The sequence below is a fragment of the Nicotiana tomentosiformis genome, chromosome 3, assembly GCF_000390325.3.
Source record: "Nicotiana tomentosiformis chromosome 3, ASM39032v3, whole genome shotgun sequence".
NCBI classification, from domain to species: Eukaryota; Viridiplantae; Streptophyta; class Magnoliopsida; order Solanales; family Solanaceae; genus Nicotiana; species Nicotiana tomentosiformis.
The window spans coordinates 114,630,220-114,646,298 of NC_090814.1; the positions used below are offsets into that span (position 1 = coordinate 114,630,220).

General features: G+C 40.1%; 1 protein-coding gene across 1 annotated transcript; it reads left to right on the top strand.

The window, feature by feature from the left end:
- The first annotated feature begins 4,565 nt into the window (after window positions 1–4,565).
- LOC138908363 (uncharacterized) lies at window positions 4,566–5,144 on the top strand. The gene is made up of 2 exons (XM_070199024.1): window positions 4,566–5,009; window positions 5,124–5,144. The coding sequence occupies exons 1-2, from the start codon at window positions 4,566–4,568 to the stop codon at window positions 5,142–5,144; spliced, it is 465 nt and encodes a 154-aa protein (XP_070055125.1).
- The last annotated feature ends 10,935 nt before the right edge of the window (window positions 5,145–16,079 follow it).

Here is a 16,079-nt window from a genome sequence, read left to right on the forward strand (position 1 = left end):
GATATGGGAAAGATATAGGACAATGGTGAAAGAGTGCCCCAACAATGATATGACGGAAAACATGATTCAACAAACTTTCTAACGGGAGATCAATACCACCAACCAATGTGTAGCGAATCAACTTGCCAGTGGGAACTTCATGACTACGCTTTATGCGAAGGCGTGTGAGGTTTTGGATGAAATGGCGGATACTTCATCTGCATGGCAATCTAGAGCCAATGTCCCACAAGGTGATCCAAATGTGATTCTTGTTCATAGAGAGTTACATGACCATGGGCAAGCAATAGCCGAGTTGTCAACCACCATGAACCAATTGGCAAAGGCTCAACTTCAACAAGCGCAAAACCCGAGGCAAGTCAATGCTATGGAGGGAGTCAATATGGTGGTAAACAAAAGAAGCCCAAGAAGTCCAAAAGTGCAATAAATAATGGACAATTTTGTGCAAGATGATAGTGGGTTTGATCAGGGCGATTCTTACAATGATCAAGATGAAGAGGTCCAATATGTGAACAACTTTCAAGGGCAAAGAAACAACCACCAAGGCCCTAGTCAACAACAATGGAGACCTTCGAATAATCAAGGCAATTGGAATTCTAGCAATCAAGGCAATTGGAATAGTGGAAACAATCAAGGCAATTAGAGTGAAAGTAATAACCAAGGGAATTGGCAAAAAAATAATAATCAGGGAAATTGGGGAGGCAACAACCAAGGCGGTGGAACTATAACCAAGGAAATCAGGGGTCGGGTTTTCAAAGGCCCCCGATGTACCAACAACCGAGCAACCCATATCCTTATCCTTCTTATGGTCCTAGTTCCTCTAACAATGAAATGGGTCGTATTGAGGACATGTTCAAGCAAATGATGGAGAAGAATGCCGATTTCGATGCCCAACTTGCTTCACACAACACAACAATCCGTAACTTAGAAGTGCAAATGGGTCAAATCTCTCAAGCTTTAATTTCTCATCTTAAAGGGACACTACCAAGTGATACGGTAGTGAATCCGAAGGTGGGAACACTATGGGACATGCTATGGCCGTTACTACAAGAAGTGAAAAAGATGGGAATACACCTACCTTAAGCGAAAGGCAACTAGTGGATGATGAGCAAGTGGTAGAAGAAAAAGAGATCCCGAACAATATGGTGTCAGCAAATGATGAAGTGCGGATTGATATTGATGACACGGTGGAAGAGACTCAAGAGGATGTGAACCCGTCTAAGGCACCATTGCCTAAGACACCTCCTCCCTATCCTCAAAGGCTTACCAAGAAAAATGGCGAGAATCAATTCAGGAAGTTCATTGATATGATGAAGAGTCTCTCTATAAATGTGCCATTGAAGCTTTAGAGAAAATGCCTGGATATGCTAAGTTTATGAAAGACTTGGTTACAAAGAAGAGATCGATGAATTTTGAAACTATCAAAGTCACGCACCAAGTGAGTGCAATTGTGCATTCGATGGCTCTAAAGTTGGAAGATCGCGGTGCTTTCGCAATTCCTTGTACCATTGGAAGTGCTAAATTTGCAAAAGCTGTATGTGACCTTGGGGCGAGTATCAACTTGATGCCTTATTCGGTTTTCAAAACATTGGGAATTGGGCAACCAAGACCCACATCTATGAGATTACAAATGGCCGACCATATAATGAAGAGACCGTTGGGGGTGATTGAGGATGTATTGGTTCGGGTTGACAAGTTCATTCTCCCGGTGGATTTTGGAATTCTTGATTGTGAAGTGGACTATGAGGTGCCGATTATTCTTGGTAGACCTTTCCTTGCTACGGGAAAGGCTCTTGTTGATGTGGAAGCCAATGAACTCACTTTTCGGGTAGGTGATGAAAAGGCGGTGTTCCACGTGTGCAAATATATGAGGCAACCGAGTAGAAATGAAGTGTGTTCGTTCGTGGACTTGGTGACCGATGTGATTATTGATGATACAAGTGCCACGATTAATGTGGGTGATATGTTGGAGGCCGTTTTGCTAAATTTTGATGATGAGGAAATGAATGGCTTCATGAAATGTGTAAATTCTTTGCAAGGGAAGGGGTCATACAATTATGTACCTTGAAAACTTTCCTTGGATCTCGAAAATAGGAAATCTCCTCCTACAAAGCCTTCAATTGAAGAGCCTCCTATATTGGAGTTGAAGCTATTGCCTCCACATCTCAGGTATGAATTCCTTGGCCCTTGTTCTACTTTACCGGTTATTCTTTCCTCTTATTTGACTAACGTGCAGGTTGACTCTACATTGACAGTGCTCTACAAGAGGAAGAAAGCTATTGGGTGGACTTTGGCAGATATTCGGGGAATAATCCCCGAATTTTGCATGCACAAGATTAATTTGGAGGAAGATGCCAAACCCTCCATTGAACATCAAATGAGACTTAATGAAGCAATGCAAGAGGTGGTCAAAAAAGAGATCATAAAGTGGTTGGATGCCGGGGTTGTCTACCCCATTTCTGACAGTTCGCGAACTTCTCCGGTGCAATGCGTTCCGAAGAAGGGGGCATAACTGTGGTCACCAATGATAAGAACGAGTTGATTCCAACAAGAACGGTAACCGATTAGAGAGTGTGTATGGACTATCGGAATCTGAACAAAGTCATAAGGAAAGACCCTTTCCCATTACCCTTTCTTGACCAAATGCTTGATAGGTTGGCCGGCCAGGCGTTCTATTGCTTTCTAGATGGATATTCAGGCTATAATCAAATCCTTATTACCCCGGAAGATCAAGAGAAACAACCTTCACTAGTCCCTATGGCACTTTCACTTTCAAGCGGATGCCATTTGGCTTATGCAATGCACCGATAAATTTTCAATGGTGTATGATGGAGATCTTTATGGATATGGTAGAGGATTACCTTGAAGTCTTCATGGATGACTTTTCGGTAGTCGGGGATTCCTTTGATGATTGCTTGGCAAATTTGGATAAGGTTTTGGCAAGGTGTGAAGAAACGAACTTGGTGTTAAATTAGGAGAAATGCCATGTCATGGTCGATGGGGGTATTGTCCTTGGCCACAAAATTTTAAAGAAGGGAATAGAGGTCGACAAGGCGAAAATAGAGGTGATTTCTAAACTTCCACCTCCAACATCCATGAAGGGCGTGTGAAGTTTCTTGGGTCACGCGGGGTTCTACCGACGTTTCATAAAGGATTTTTCCAAGGTGGTGAACCCCTTGTGAAAGCTTTTGGAGAAAGATGCTAAATTTCACTTCAATGATGATTGCATGAGAGCATTCGAATTGCTCAAGTTCAAGTTGAAAACTACTCCCATTATCACCGCCCTGAATTGGAGCATTCATTTTGAGCTCATGTGTAATGCTAGTGATGTGGCGGTTGGAGCAGTTTTGGGGCAACATATCAACAAGATCTTTCATCCGGTCTACTATGCTAGTAAGACAATGAATGATGCTCAAGTCAATTACACTATGACAAAAAAAGATCTCCTTGCCATTGTGTTTGCTATTGAGAAGTTCCGCCCGTACTTGATGGGTGCAAAAGTGATTGTCCACACAGATCATGCGGCACTTCGTTAACTTATAAGCAAGAAAGATTCCAAAGCCCGGTTGATGACATAGGTGCTTTTGTTGAAAGAGTTTGACATAGACATCCAAGACCGAAAAGGAAGTGAAAACCAAGTGGCAGACCACTTGTCTCATTTGGAGGAGGAAGGGAGGCCGCATGATGGCCTTGAAACCAATGACTCCTTCCCCGATTAGCAACTCATAGACATTTTAATGAAAGATGTTCCATGGTTCGCGGATCTAACAAATTTTCTTGTGAGTGGTATCATCCCGGATGAGTTCTCTTCAAACCAAAGGAAGAATCTCAAACGGGATTGTCAAGACTATTATTGGGATGAACCGTACCTTTTCTGGATTTGTACGGATGGAGAGATTATAAGATGTGTACCGAAGGAGGAACAATGTGAAATTCTTGGGGCTTGTTATTCTTCGTCATATGATGGTCACCATGGTGGAGTAAGAACGACAACCAAAGTGTTAAGTTGCGGTTTCTATTGGCCCACTCTTTACAAGGATGCGAGTGATCTCGTTAAGCGTTGTGTTGAATGTCAAAGGGCCGGTGGAATCTCAAAGAAAAATGAAATGCCCCTCACCACCATTTTTGAAATTGATAGTTTTGATGTGTGTGGTATTGACTTCATGAGTCCCTTTGTGAGTTCTTGTGGAAACACCTACATCTTGGTAGCTGTTGATTATGTGTCAAAATGGGTTGAAGCCGTTGCTCTACCCAACAATGAAGCAAGAAGTGTGGTGGCATTTTTGAAGAAGAACAATTTTACAAGGTTTGGTACTCCGCGGGCTATCATAAGCGATGAGGGGTCACATTTTTGTAACAAAGCTTTTGACACCTTGCTTAGCAAGTATGGTGTCACTCATAAAGTTACGACTCCCTATCACCCTCAAGCAAGTGGTCAGGTGGAAGTCTCCAACCGGAAGATAAAGAGTATTTTGTCCAAAACAGTGAATGCTAATCGGACAGATTGGTCAAAGAAGCTTGACGATGCACTATGGGCTTATCAGACTGCTTTCAAAACTCCTATCGGGATGTCTCTATACCGGTTGGTGTTTGGCAAAGCTTGTCATCTTCCGATGGAACTTGTGCACAAGGCCATGTGGGCTTTAAAGAAATTAAATCTTGATTGGGATGTAACTGCCACCTTGAAGGTTGCACATTTGAATGAATTGGATGAATTCTGGTACCATGCATATGCAAGTTCATCCTTGTACAAAGAAAGAATGAAGTACCTTCATGACAAATACATCCGAAACAGGGAATTCAATGTGGGTGATCTTGTTTTGTTGTTCAACTCACGATTGGAGATGTTTTCCGGAAAGTTGAAATCCAAATGGAGTGGTCCCTTTGAAATTGTTGGTGTGACACCTTTTGGTGCATTGGACTTGAAGAACAAAAGTGATGATGTATTCCGAGTCAATGGTCACCGGGTGAAGCATTATTTGGGACAAGCTGATGATGTCCACGTGGTGGCAGTGATTCATTTGAAGTGATGTAATCTGCGTCGTGCCACGATGTTAAATCAGGCGCTTCTTGGGAGGTAAACCATATTTCTTTTTCTTGTTCTTGTTCTTTTTCTTCTTCTTTAGATAGGTCTTATTTTGTTTTAACTGGTTTTGAAGTGTGTTGCATGAATGATTATGCTTTACAGGGACTGTGCTCAGGAAAATTAGCTAAGTATGGAAAAAGTGCGGACCAAACAATTTTGAACGCCACAACAGAAAGGGATCTGCGACCGCATAATTCTTGTGCGGACCGCACAACTTGAGATGAAAAATTGCACACTCTCTGAAGTTTGTTTGTCAGAGAAATGGCCATTGTGCGTCCGCACAAGGAAATCTGCGATCCACACCAGAATATGCGGTCGCACAAGGAATTCTGTGGACCGTAGATTAACAAAGGGTAAATGCACATCAGGTAAAAGAGTGCGGACCGCAAAAGAAATTCTGCGGCCGCACTCGTCTCTTGAACTTTTGGCCAACCCTGTAAGTATAAATAATAGGTTTCACTATACTGTTTAAACTTTACAAACTCTGAGAAATTAAAACAAAGGCAAAAATAGTGCACTCGACTAATTCACTCATCTGACACTTAATGCAACACCTTTGATCCTTCCTTAAAACCACTTCAAACTGGTATGCTCAAATAATGTCTAGAATTTTTCAATTTTCTTAATTTAGTTCATAATTTGTTAGTTATTTTTAGACTATCTGTCAAATTAATATCCATGTGGGCTGTAGATTGTGTTGGGTGAACTGTTAGTTGCTATTTGGGGAATGGGTAATTGGTTTATCATGTTTAATTGCTTTTACCATGTCTAATTTGTGCAAAAAAATAAAATTGAAACCCTGAAGCACTGTGCCCGATTTGATTTTGAAATGTGCGGTCTGCATAATTGCATGGTTAGGGCATTTGGTTAGGCAAAAATGCGGACCGCACTTGAAATTGTGAGGTCCGCAGAAATTCAATCGCGGCAGTAGAAAAGTGTGTGCGGCCGCAGATCGGGGCATTCTCTGTCTTCAGAGAGTTGCCAGTTTTAAGGACTTCAATGTGCGACCGCACTCATAATTTTGTGGATCGCGGTTTTATTTTTGCGGCCGCACTTTCAAATAATGCGGTCCGCAGAACCAGACCTGCGACCGCACTTGTAATTGTGCGTACCGCATTTCCCCACCCTGCAACATGTTTTGTTCTGCAAATTTTCTGCTTACCTGCATTTGAACTAGAATTGACTCTTACTGCTGTTTTGTGCAAAATATGGTTAGATCACGTGGTCGTGGTAATACATCAAAGGGGAGGGGTGAACCTTCCAGGGGCAGAGGCAAAAGCACTTTACCCCTCGCCCTCCAAAAAGTAATCAGTAAGAAAACCATAACAGGCCGAGGTAGACAGCCGGAGCCCTCCAAATCAAGTTCATATGCCCCGTCTAGGGAAGCATCTGAGGAAAATTTAGTGCAAGAGCAGCTTGCTGTGCAATCACAACCACAACAGCCTCCGGAAAGATACCAACTGAGAAATGAGCCTATCTCTTCTGAGGGGTCGAAAGGGAACAGTCAGGCTTCGTAGCCTTCATCTACACATGCCCCCAACGTACCAGCTACTACAGTGGATGTGGATGATATCCCGGATGATGGCCAAGGGGGTGATACCAGAGTTGCCAGCCTTGAGAGGTCAAAGAAGAAAGAAATCTAGGAAGATAGGTTCGTCAGTCTAACTACATTCAATAGGTTCTGAGAGAGGTGACCGTCGAGATCGCTCACTCTTGAGTGTCAGCTCTTGTTGAAAGATCTTGAGAAATACAACCCTGCAGTGCTGTGTCAGTTCAGAGAGAGGAAGGGGTAGATATGATTCACTCAAGATTTGGTAGATGCCAAAGAGTACTTGGTCCTAGAATTTTACGCCAATGTAACACACATAAAGAAGGGGACCAAAGTGACGAAAGTGAGAAATCTGAAAGTAAGGTTTGACCAGACCACCCTGAACACATACTTAGGGTTGGAGGATGTGGTGCCGGTGTAATACTTGGAAAAGATGGCTATGGGCGATGTAGCTCGTGCATGGCTAGTTGAGCTTCTGGCAGCTCCGAGACCACCATCACCATGGATCACAGTAGGGATTCCAATTCAGCGGAACACCCTGGATTTTGAGGCAAAGGGATGGAAGACGTTTGTGTGTAGAAGAATAGACCCATGCCGGAATGAAACAAATCTACCAATACCGCGAGCTGTGCTAGTTGCCTCGATCATGGCCGAGTACCCAATCAATGTGTGTACCGTGATGTCGGTCAACATGTCCTTGGTTCCCAGGCAAGGTGACACCTCCTACCCGTATCCAAACACTATCACTGAGTACCTCATAGATGTGGGGGTGGAACCAAAGGATTTTGATACCAAAGGGAGGGCGAAAAAGCCTTTCTTATGGTATTCGTTGATGGATGGTGGAAACCCAAAGAAGAAGGGTCAGCCCTCTACTACTACAGGCCAGTTTGATGAGCCTGCCGAGGTAGCTGCTAGGACAGTTGATGTGCCATCTACTTCAGTAGATTCTTTTGATAGTGCAGAAGCTATGCCTCCACCTCTTTCTTCAGGTCCTTCAGCATCAGTGCCTTCCACATCGGTTTTGAAGCCGGTGCCCATGCCCACTCATCCACTATCTGAGCTGTGGGTCTCCCAAATACTGGCGAGCCTCAACACCTGGATGCAGACAGCCACAACAAAGTTGACTGACATATCCAGTGATGTTGCAGCACAGTCATCCATCCTGGTACCCCATATTCCTTCGACAGTGGAGGACACATTGGAGATCTTGGAGAACCAGACCACCATCATGAACACCTTGGTAGCACATGGATCAGTGATTGAGGAACTGGGGAGTAGGTAAAGAAAGTAAGGAAATCCCAGGCGTCCAAGAAATCAATTGATAGGTTAAGGATTAGGGGTGGGCATTCGGTACTTCAGTTCGGTATTTAAGAATTTTGGTTCGGTATTTCGGTATTTGGTTTATCAATTGTGTATACCAAATATTGTACCAAAGTATTTCGGTATGGTTCAGTATTTCTTATTTTAGTTCGGTACGATTTCGGCTTGATACATATTCATGTATCACGTATTGCTAAGTTCTAAGAGCCTAAGCATTAAGCAAGCAGAAACAAGCTGGATGCACACTTGATTATCACAACAAGTACTTGAAAAGGAAAAGAAGTAAATAAATTATCACAGCAAGCTAAGATAGTAAGATGAAGGCCCTCGTCGTATGTCATAGTCTCACAGACTCACAGTAAGCCATATGCATGTGCAAAATATAGAACTAAGAAACTGGAAACATTAGCTGCCAGTAGTAACAAGCAGCAGCCCAGCAACAGAATGTCTAACCTAGCAGCAGAATGTCTAACCCAGCAGCAGAATTTCTAATTCAAGTTTACACTTTTTCACACAGATACAACAAAAACACAGATGCATCATGCAACAACCACTAACGAGTAGCAGTAGAATTAAACACAGTGCAACAAACACAGAGAGGGCATAAGCCTACCAAACAAAATTCAAGTTTATACTAATAGTCTCGAATCAACTTAGTCTTAAATAAGGATTTCAGGAAGACGCTCAAGACAACCCCTAATATGCTTCCTTAAACAATATGTGCCATCCCTCTTTGGATGAACATTATAGACTCGACCACAATGCTTGCACTCTACTTTGCGAATTTCTCCCTTATCTTCTATCACCTCAAAGTGTTCCCAATATGAGAGCGTACTTTAGGAGCACGGGGCATGATTGAACTTGAACCTAAAAAAAGAAGAAGATAAATCATAAGTTAGAATATTATTTTTTGATGATAATAGAACAAAACTACAAAAGTATATCACCAAACAAATAGAGTATTAAACTTACCACTCAAGTTGCAAGTTGTAACTATACATCAACAATGCTAGTGGTGCTTCCATTATTTTCCATATCTAGAGATAATTTGACCAAATATGACATACAAATAAACAAGAGAAATACATTAAGGATCTAAAATAATCATTGCCACACTGCATAGAAACAATAGCATGGCCATGAATCTTTTATCTTTCTAATAAGGCTAGTATTTTCTTCCATACAACATAAGAAGGGTAATTATTAGAAGCAATTTGTATTTTAAAATTAAAGAAAAAAGGAAGCTCCAAACGAGGAGCTACCACCCAAAAAAATAATTTTCTTAAATTATTCACTTGCTAATTTCTGCTTGCACCTTCTTGATAAAGCTAAGCATGGTTTCTAATCCTTTCTCATCTGAAAAAAGAAGAAGATGGTATTTGTTATTGTTGTTAAAAGACATTGGCTACATTAAATGAAGTTAAGCTAATAAATATGTTAAGAGGGGTTACCAAATCTTGGTATAGTGTGGCCCTTAGGATGATGAATCATCGCAGTCGCAGTCACAGGCTCACAGCCGATCTGTTCACTTCTTTCTTGACACTTGAGAGTGGAGAGAAACCTAATTTTAATTCCTATAGCTAGAAACTAGGGAAAGAGACTAAGAGAGTAAGGGAGTTGGGCCTAGTCTTATTAGGCTAGAGATACAAACTTAAAATTTTGGGTTGGGCTAGGGCAGTGTAGGACTAGCATAGGAATTAGGAAGCACATGAAATTCTTTAAAAGTTCGGTATTTCGGTATACCGAAATTTCAAGATCTTATTACCGAGGACCGTACCGTTATACCGAAAATTTAATACCGAATTATACCGAAATACCGAAAATACTGAAATCGAAATCCCGAATTAATTTGTTCCAGTTCGGAATTTAGTTTTTTGTATTTTATGCCCACCCCTACTGAGGATAGAGGTGACCAAGATAGCAGCAGCTGGGGAGCTTCCATTCGATTTGCTCATAGGGTCAGACCCACCAGCATCAGCAGCTCCAGCACCACCACCTGTTCCTGTGGCACCAGCTGGCCAGTTTGAGGAGTTAGACATGGCTGCCGACACTGCTGAGGTAGTGCGCCAGATGTTCACCAACCCAGTTACTCCCGGAACCAGGGATGATGAGATCTAGTTAGAGGAGACTGAGGGCGGTGACTGCTATGGACACAGAGATGTCCAAGGCCACATAAGGAGTCCTCTTTACTCTTACCTTTCCTTATTCTTATTCTGTTAAGCATTGAGGACAATGCTTATTTTTATTCGGGGGGTGGAGTCTATTTGATATTTGGATAATTTGACATTTGGTTTGTAATAACTGATAACATTTTTTTTCTTTGCATTATGTATATATTCTTTTCTCTCTCTATTGATGTATATATTTTCTCTTTTCCTCTCTCATTATGTATATTCATTTATTCTTTGTAGCTTCTTTATTTTGTTTTCTTATTAGTCAATGTTTAATTCAGTAGCTTCTTGTTTAGTCTAGTAACTTCTTATTAATTTTGTAGCTTCTTTTTATGTTTTTAGTGGTCAATAAGCCTTTGGTTTTCTTAATGCCACGGTTCTTTCCAAAGGTAGTTTTTGTGTGAACCCAGTGATTCTTCCCAACGATGGATGGCGTGAAAACCTTCTTAAGGGATTGAGTCTGTTTTTGGTGTTTAGGTAAGAATAGTAGTAATAATGAATAAAAAGACCTAATTGAGCTAAGCTCGAAGAGTCAAACATGCTTCACTTGGTACCAACACACTTAACTATGTGCTTATGGTTAAAAACAAGGTTTTTAAAAAAGAAATAGCTCTAGTCAGTGACCTTATGACTCTTGTATTGACTTAGGCAATCATCGAGTGGTTTAGTCAAGCCATAGTGATTTTCAATCTTGAATATATTCGTTGTGGTCCCTCGACTCTATTTTTCTTCAACAATCGTGAGAGGTGAGATTTTTTTGTTGCAAGTCCAAGTACCTGTGCAAATGGTCTAGAACTTGCCCCGAATGTGTTTCTAGGCGAAATTTTAAGTTTTGCTTGGCTTGAGAAGTGATTATATGTTCTCCTTGACCCGTTTGAAATTTTCCATGACCCACCGATGTTGTTATCCCTAGTCAATCTATTTGAACCTAAAACTTTTCTCATTTGATAACCATGTTACAAGCCTTTACCCGTTTTTGAAGTGACCCTCTCTTGGCACTCGAGCTTCCCTTAACACTCTTGAGAAACAATTGTCTAAAACATACGTTTGGGGGAGAGATGAGGAGTTTGAAAAAGGTATCAAAGCACAAAAAGATAAAAGAAATGAAGAAAAGGAAAGGCCAGAAAAAAAAAGAAAGAAAGAACAAAAATGCAAAACGAAAGTGAATAAGTTGAAGAGTCGAAGGGATTCAAAGAAATAGTAATGATGGAAAGCGATGTTGGGCATATTTCGATATGTGTTGATGTTACTTTACCTATATTTTAACCGCCTTTTGATGCTATTTGATCTTTAAAATGCGCAACATGGTTTAATTATTGGTTTTATGACTAATTGAGTTGTGTGTGATGATTTAGGGTGTTTGGAGTGCAAAAATATGAAGAAAAGGTGCTCTAGCTAGAGGAAGAGGGGTTGGATGCGTCGCATCCAATCTAGAAAAAAATCAGATTTCGTGCACCTTTAGCAGTGAAGTCGGCCCATAGCATCCGCACATGGGCAAAGCTGAGATGGAGGAACAAAGGGTGGATGCGAAGCATCCACCCTAGCATGCGAAGCTGAGAAGTGGAGGACGAGGTGGATGCGAAGCATCCACCCTAGCATCAATCCCTGAAGCTGATTTGGATTAGAAATAGGAGAACTTTGGCCCACGACTTTTGTACGCAATATATAAGCCAAAAACGCCTCTTTTAGGTCAGCTAACATATTGGGAAGGGGAAAAAGCCACGACAAAGCTGTGGAGGCCGGAATTCATCAAGTTCCATCTTTCTCCCACCAAACTTAGTAATTTTTATGTTTCTTTGTATGATTTGTTGTTTGGCTACCATGTCTATGTGGAGCTAAACTTCACGTTCTAGGGTTGTGGTTCTTTCATGACTATTGTTATTCTGATATTGATTTTGCCTTCTTGATTTATCATATTGGTTTATTTATTCAATCTTGCGCTTAATTATTTAATTGCTTGATCACCAATTGAATACTATCTATGAATCTAGAATTGAACTCGAAAGTGAGAATTCTAGATTGCATATAGGATTGAGTAGAGCAAGTTCTTGAACTCGGGCATCGGGGAACGGATTCGTGGTTAGGATAGACATATACCTAATTGCCTTGCTTGGTTGATTTACAGGAATTATAAATGCGTTCTTGTTGATTCTAACTCCATAGACATATAGGCGTTAGGTTAGCTTGAATAGGCGAGTAAGAACTCGACAGATTCTTATGAGCAATATTAACCCTGTCAACCAATAAGCTAGATAAATTAGTCGGTCAATTCAATTGAAGAATACAATAGGATTGTTAGATAGCCCATAACCCTAGATCGTTTTCATTACATTGATATCATAAAAAATCTGCTCTTTCTCTGTTCAAAGTTCATTATTTATATTTTTTTATTTAATTAGTTTAGAATAAAATATTTTTAGGTTTAATTCTTGTTTAGATAATTAGGATAGTCTAATTTAGTTAATAGTTAATCATAAGTCCTCGTGGGTTCGACATCCGACTTTTAGTCACTTTATTACTTGACGACCGCGTATACTTGCGTGAGTGTGTTTGGTCGCAACAAGTTTTTGGCGCCGTTGCCGGGGACTTAGAAATTAGCTATTTTTCTAGATTAGACATTTTTTTTATCTATTCATTTTTTTTAGTTTAGTTAGTATTTGTTATTTATTTTAACATGGCATCTTGGAATGAAAATTATTCGAATGATGGTTATTCTTATTTTGATGATCCTTGTCCATATTGTGGAGGACCCCACTGGTGGAAAAATTGTCAGAATATTTCCGGGACCGATTTGTGCGCACAATCTCAATCCTTTGAGTGGAATATTTGTAATATGTGTGGTGGTCAAGATGGCCATTGGGATGGTTGTCCTAATCCTGTTCATCCTTCTCTGAGCCCTTATTACGATCTTTCTAATGATGTTTTTGAGTTTGATAGGGGCAATGAAGTGCAGGATATAGAACCTGATGCATATATTAGGGATATTCTGAGGCAAGTAGCAGAGCAACATAATGAACTCAAAAAAGATATGAAAAGAATGAGGGCAGCAATCACAAGAATGAAGGTCAATATGGAAGAATTGAATGAAGAGAGCGAGTATCAGCAAGAAGATAATTTTGAAAAAGTGGAGATTTTGAGCCATATGTCGCTGGTGGAACAATCCGAAAGATTAGAAATATATGAGGCTCAACGTGAGAAAATTACAAATGAGATGAGATACTTTATAGAAGGAAGAGCTGAATTGGGACAAGAGATCGATAAATTTGGCACTACTATTCACGACTTAGAGGCTCAATTGGATACAAAGGTTGATGCGTCTAACACCCAACAAAACAGTAATGAGTTGTGTAAAGCTGAAAATGAGCTTATACGCCAAATTGAGGAGCTAAAAGTGGAGAGCCAATCACTCAAGCATATTTTTGTTGATGATGCCCATGTTGAGAAAAGTACACTAGACCCATGTGAGGAAGTAGATAATGTTATATTTGAAGATTCTTGTGTATGTAAATATGAGGATGTAAAGAGTAATACAATTCTAGAGTTAGGGCGTATTGGTCCTCATTCCATTCATTTTTTCACATTGTGTTTAGATAGTAAGATAGTAATCGAGCCATCTGAGCCAATGAGGGGGTCAAAGGGTAAGGATGAGAGTGCCTATATTCTTGAATTTGTCATGCCAAAAAGCAAAAAAATACATTCCTCATCTAAAGGCCGAGAAGTGTAGAGTGAAAAATTTATTACTTGGCCTGGTTATCTTTGTAGCCCCACCACTAGAGCATAGCCGCAAACTGGATTCCATATTAGGGGCTCAATTCATAAGTTCGAGGTGGAGGCAAAAAGTGGTTCACGTCGTGCCGCGACGTTAAATCAGGCGCTTGTTGGGAGGCAACCCAACTTTACTGCTTTCTTTTATTTTTGTTTACTTTTTATTTTATTTTATTTTTATTATTTTGTAGTATTTATTTTTGTTTTGTAGGATTATGAGCATAGGAAGCAAAGCCATTAGAAGAGTACAAAAGCGAGCTAGATGGTGAGGACTAAGTGTGGGGTTCCCACACAAAGGACGATGCCTGGGGGAAGTCTGAGTACCTCGTGAGCCGCTATTGCTTCGGCCTTTGGCCTACCAGGGAGTCTCGTTTACCCTCTTATTATTTATAGTGTGCATTGAGGACATTGCAAAATTTTAAGTGTGGGGTGAGGAGATCATTTGGATGAGTTTCTGTGCTATTTTAGCTTAGTTGTAGTACTCATTCTTAAGTGTAGTAGCTTTTGTGGAAAAAAAAAAATGAAAAAAGTAGAAAAATTGGACTTTTCCCGACGATTGATCTCCTAGATAGTTTTCTTGAGGGATTAAAGTCTAAAAAAAAAAAATCCAAAAATATGTCTTTTAGCTTTCTTTAGGTAGTAATAATCCCCTATGGTTTTTCTTTGTGCCTCGGTTCTTTTCCATGGGATGTAGTTTGAACCGGGTAGTTTTTTTCTTTCCGAGTAGATTAGGAATTTAGGAAATAAAAGGAGGAAGAATGATGAACCTAAGCGCCCTTGACTTATTTCATAGTAGCATATTTATGCTTTGGCATGTGTAGTATCTCCCCTATATTTTGATATTAATCTTGATGCCTTTATATATTGGATAACATGTTTTGTGACGACTATTTCTCGTTTTCTTGACTTGTGTTCACTTTGCGCTTAATACTTAATATCTCGTGGCTCCGTGAATACTTGCATTATTTGAGAGTCGGAATGGGACCGTCCCTTAGTGAGTCATGTGCCATGTGTGGTGAGGTTTTTGTATTGTCCATGTATTGTACTTGTGTCTAGAACTTGCCCGGTATGTGAGTTGAAGCGAAATTTGAGGTGATGCTCGGTTTGAAAAATGATTTTAGGCTTTCTTTGATCTTTTTGAGCTTATTGCTTATCACAAATAAAATCTATCCCTAGTTAACCCTTTTGAGCATGTAGACCTGTTATTTGGTACCCACATTACAAACATATACCCTTTTTATTCTTAATTGACATTGTTTTGATCCTTTTACCTCTTAAATCACTTTAATTGTTGGATGAGCGCTAAAAGAAGTAAGAAGGGACTAAGTGTGGGGTGACTTTTGAGTAGAACCAATGAAAGAAAGAAGGATGCACTTATTTTGTAAAATACTACACCACTAGCGGAAATTGAAAAAAAAAAAGAAAAAAAAAGAGGAAAAATAGAAATGAATAAATTGTTGTCTTGTTCTTGCTAGTGGGTGTGAACTAAAGTAGTGCTTAAAGAAGAAGGGACTGTTTTTAGGGGTGATATTGTTTGTGAAATTGAAGTGGTGTTGAAGAAAATACGCTTAAAGTAATTTCGTGATGTATTAAAGTGCTTAGGAGGGTGAGTCACTATTCCTTAAATATATCCTACCCGTCCCTTAGCCCACAGTACAACCATGAAAAAGTCCTAATTGATTTTAGATCGAGCGAGCTTACATTAGTAGTGATTTACATTAAGGGCAAGCCTATGGTACCAATTTCATGCATGTGACTTCTTTGTGAGAGTTAGCGATTTTCTTTGATATATGTGAGTCATTAAAATATATTTGATCATGAGATTCGAATGTGTGGATTAAACTCGCTCTCTTGTTCTTGTTGTGAGGGCACATGGTTTCACGAGGGATAGGTAACGTTATTAGACTTCTCTATGATGTTGGGTGTTCAAGCCATGAGTGCATTGTGACATTGAGTCGGTTTTTGAGGTTAGGGTTGTTGTGAGCATGTTGTCTTTGTTTGAATATTTTTAAAGAATGACATAAGTAAAGGGAAGTGTATGTAATGCATATTCTAGAGCCTAATTGTAGCAAATAGCCATGGTCATATGTGTAGTGTGCTTTGAATGATAAGAGCTTAATTTTGTTTCGTCTACTATATTGATGGTTTGTTCGAGGACAAACAAAGATTTAAGTGTGGGGTGGTGATGTTG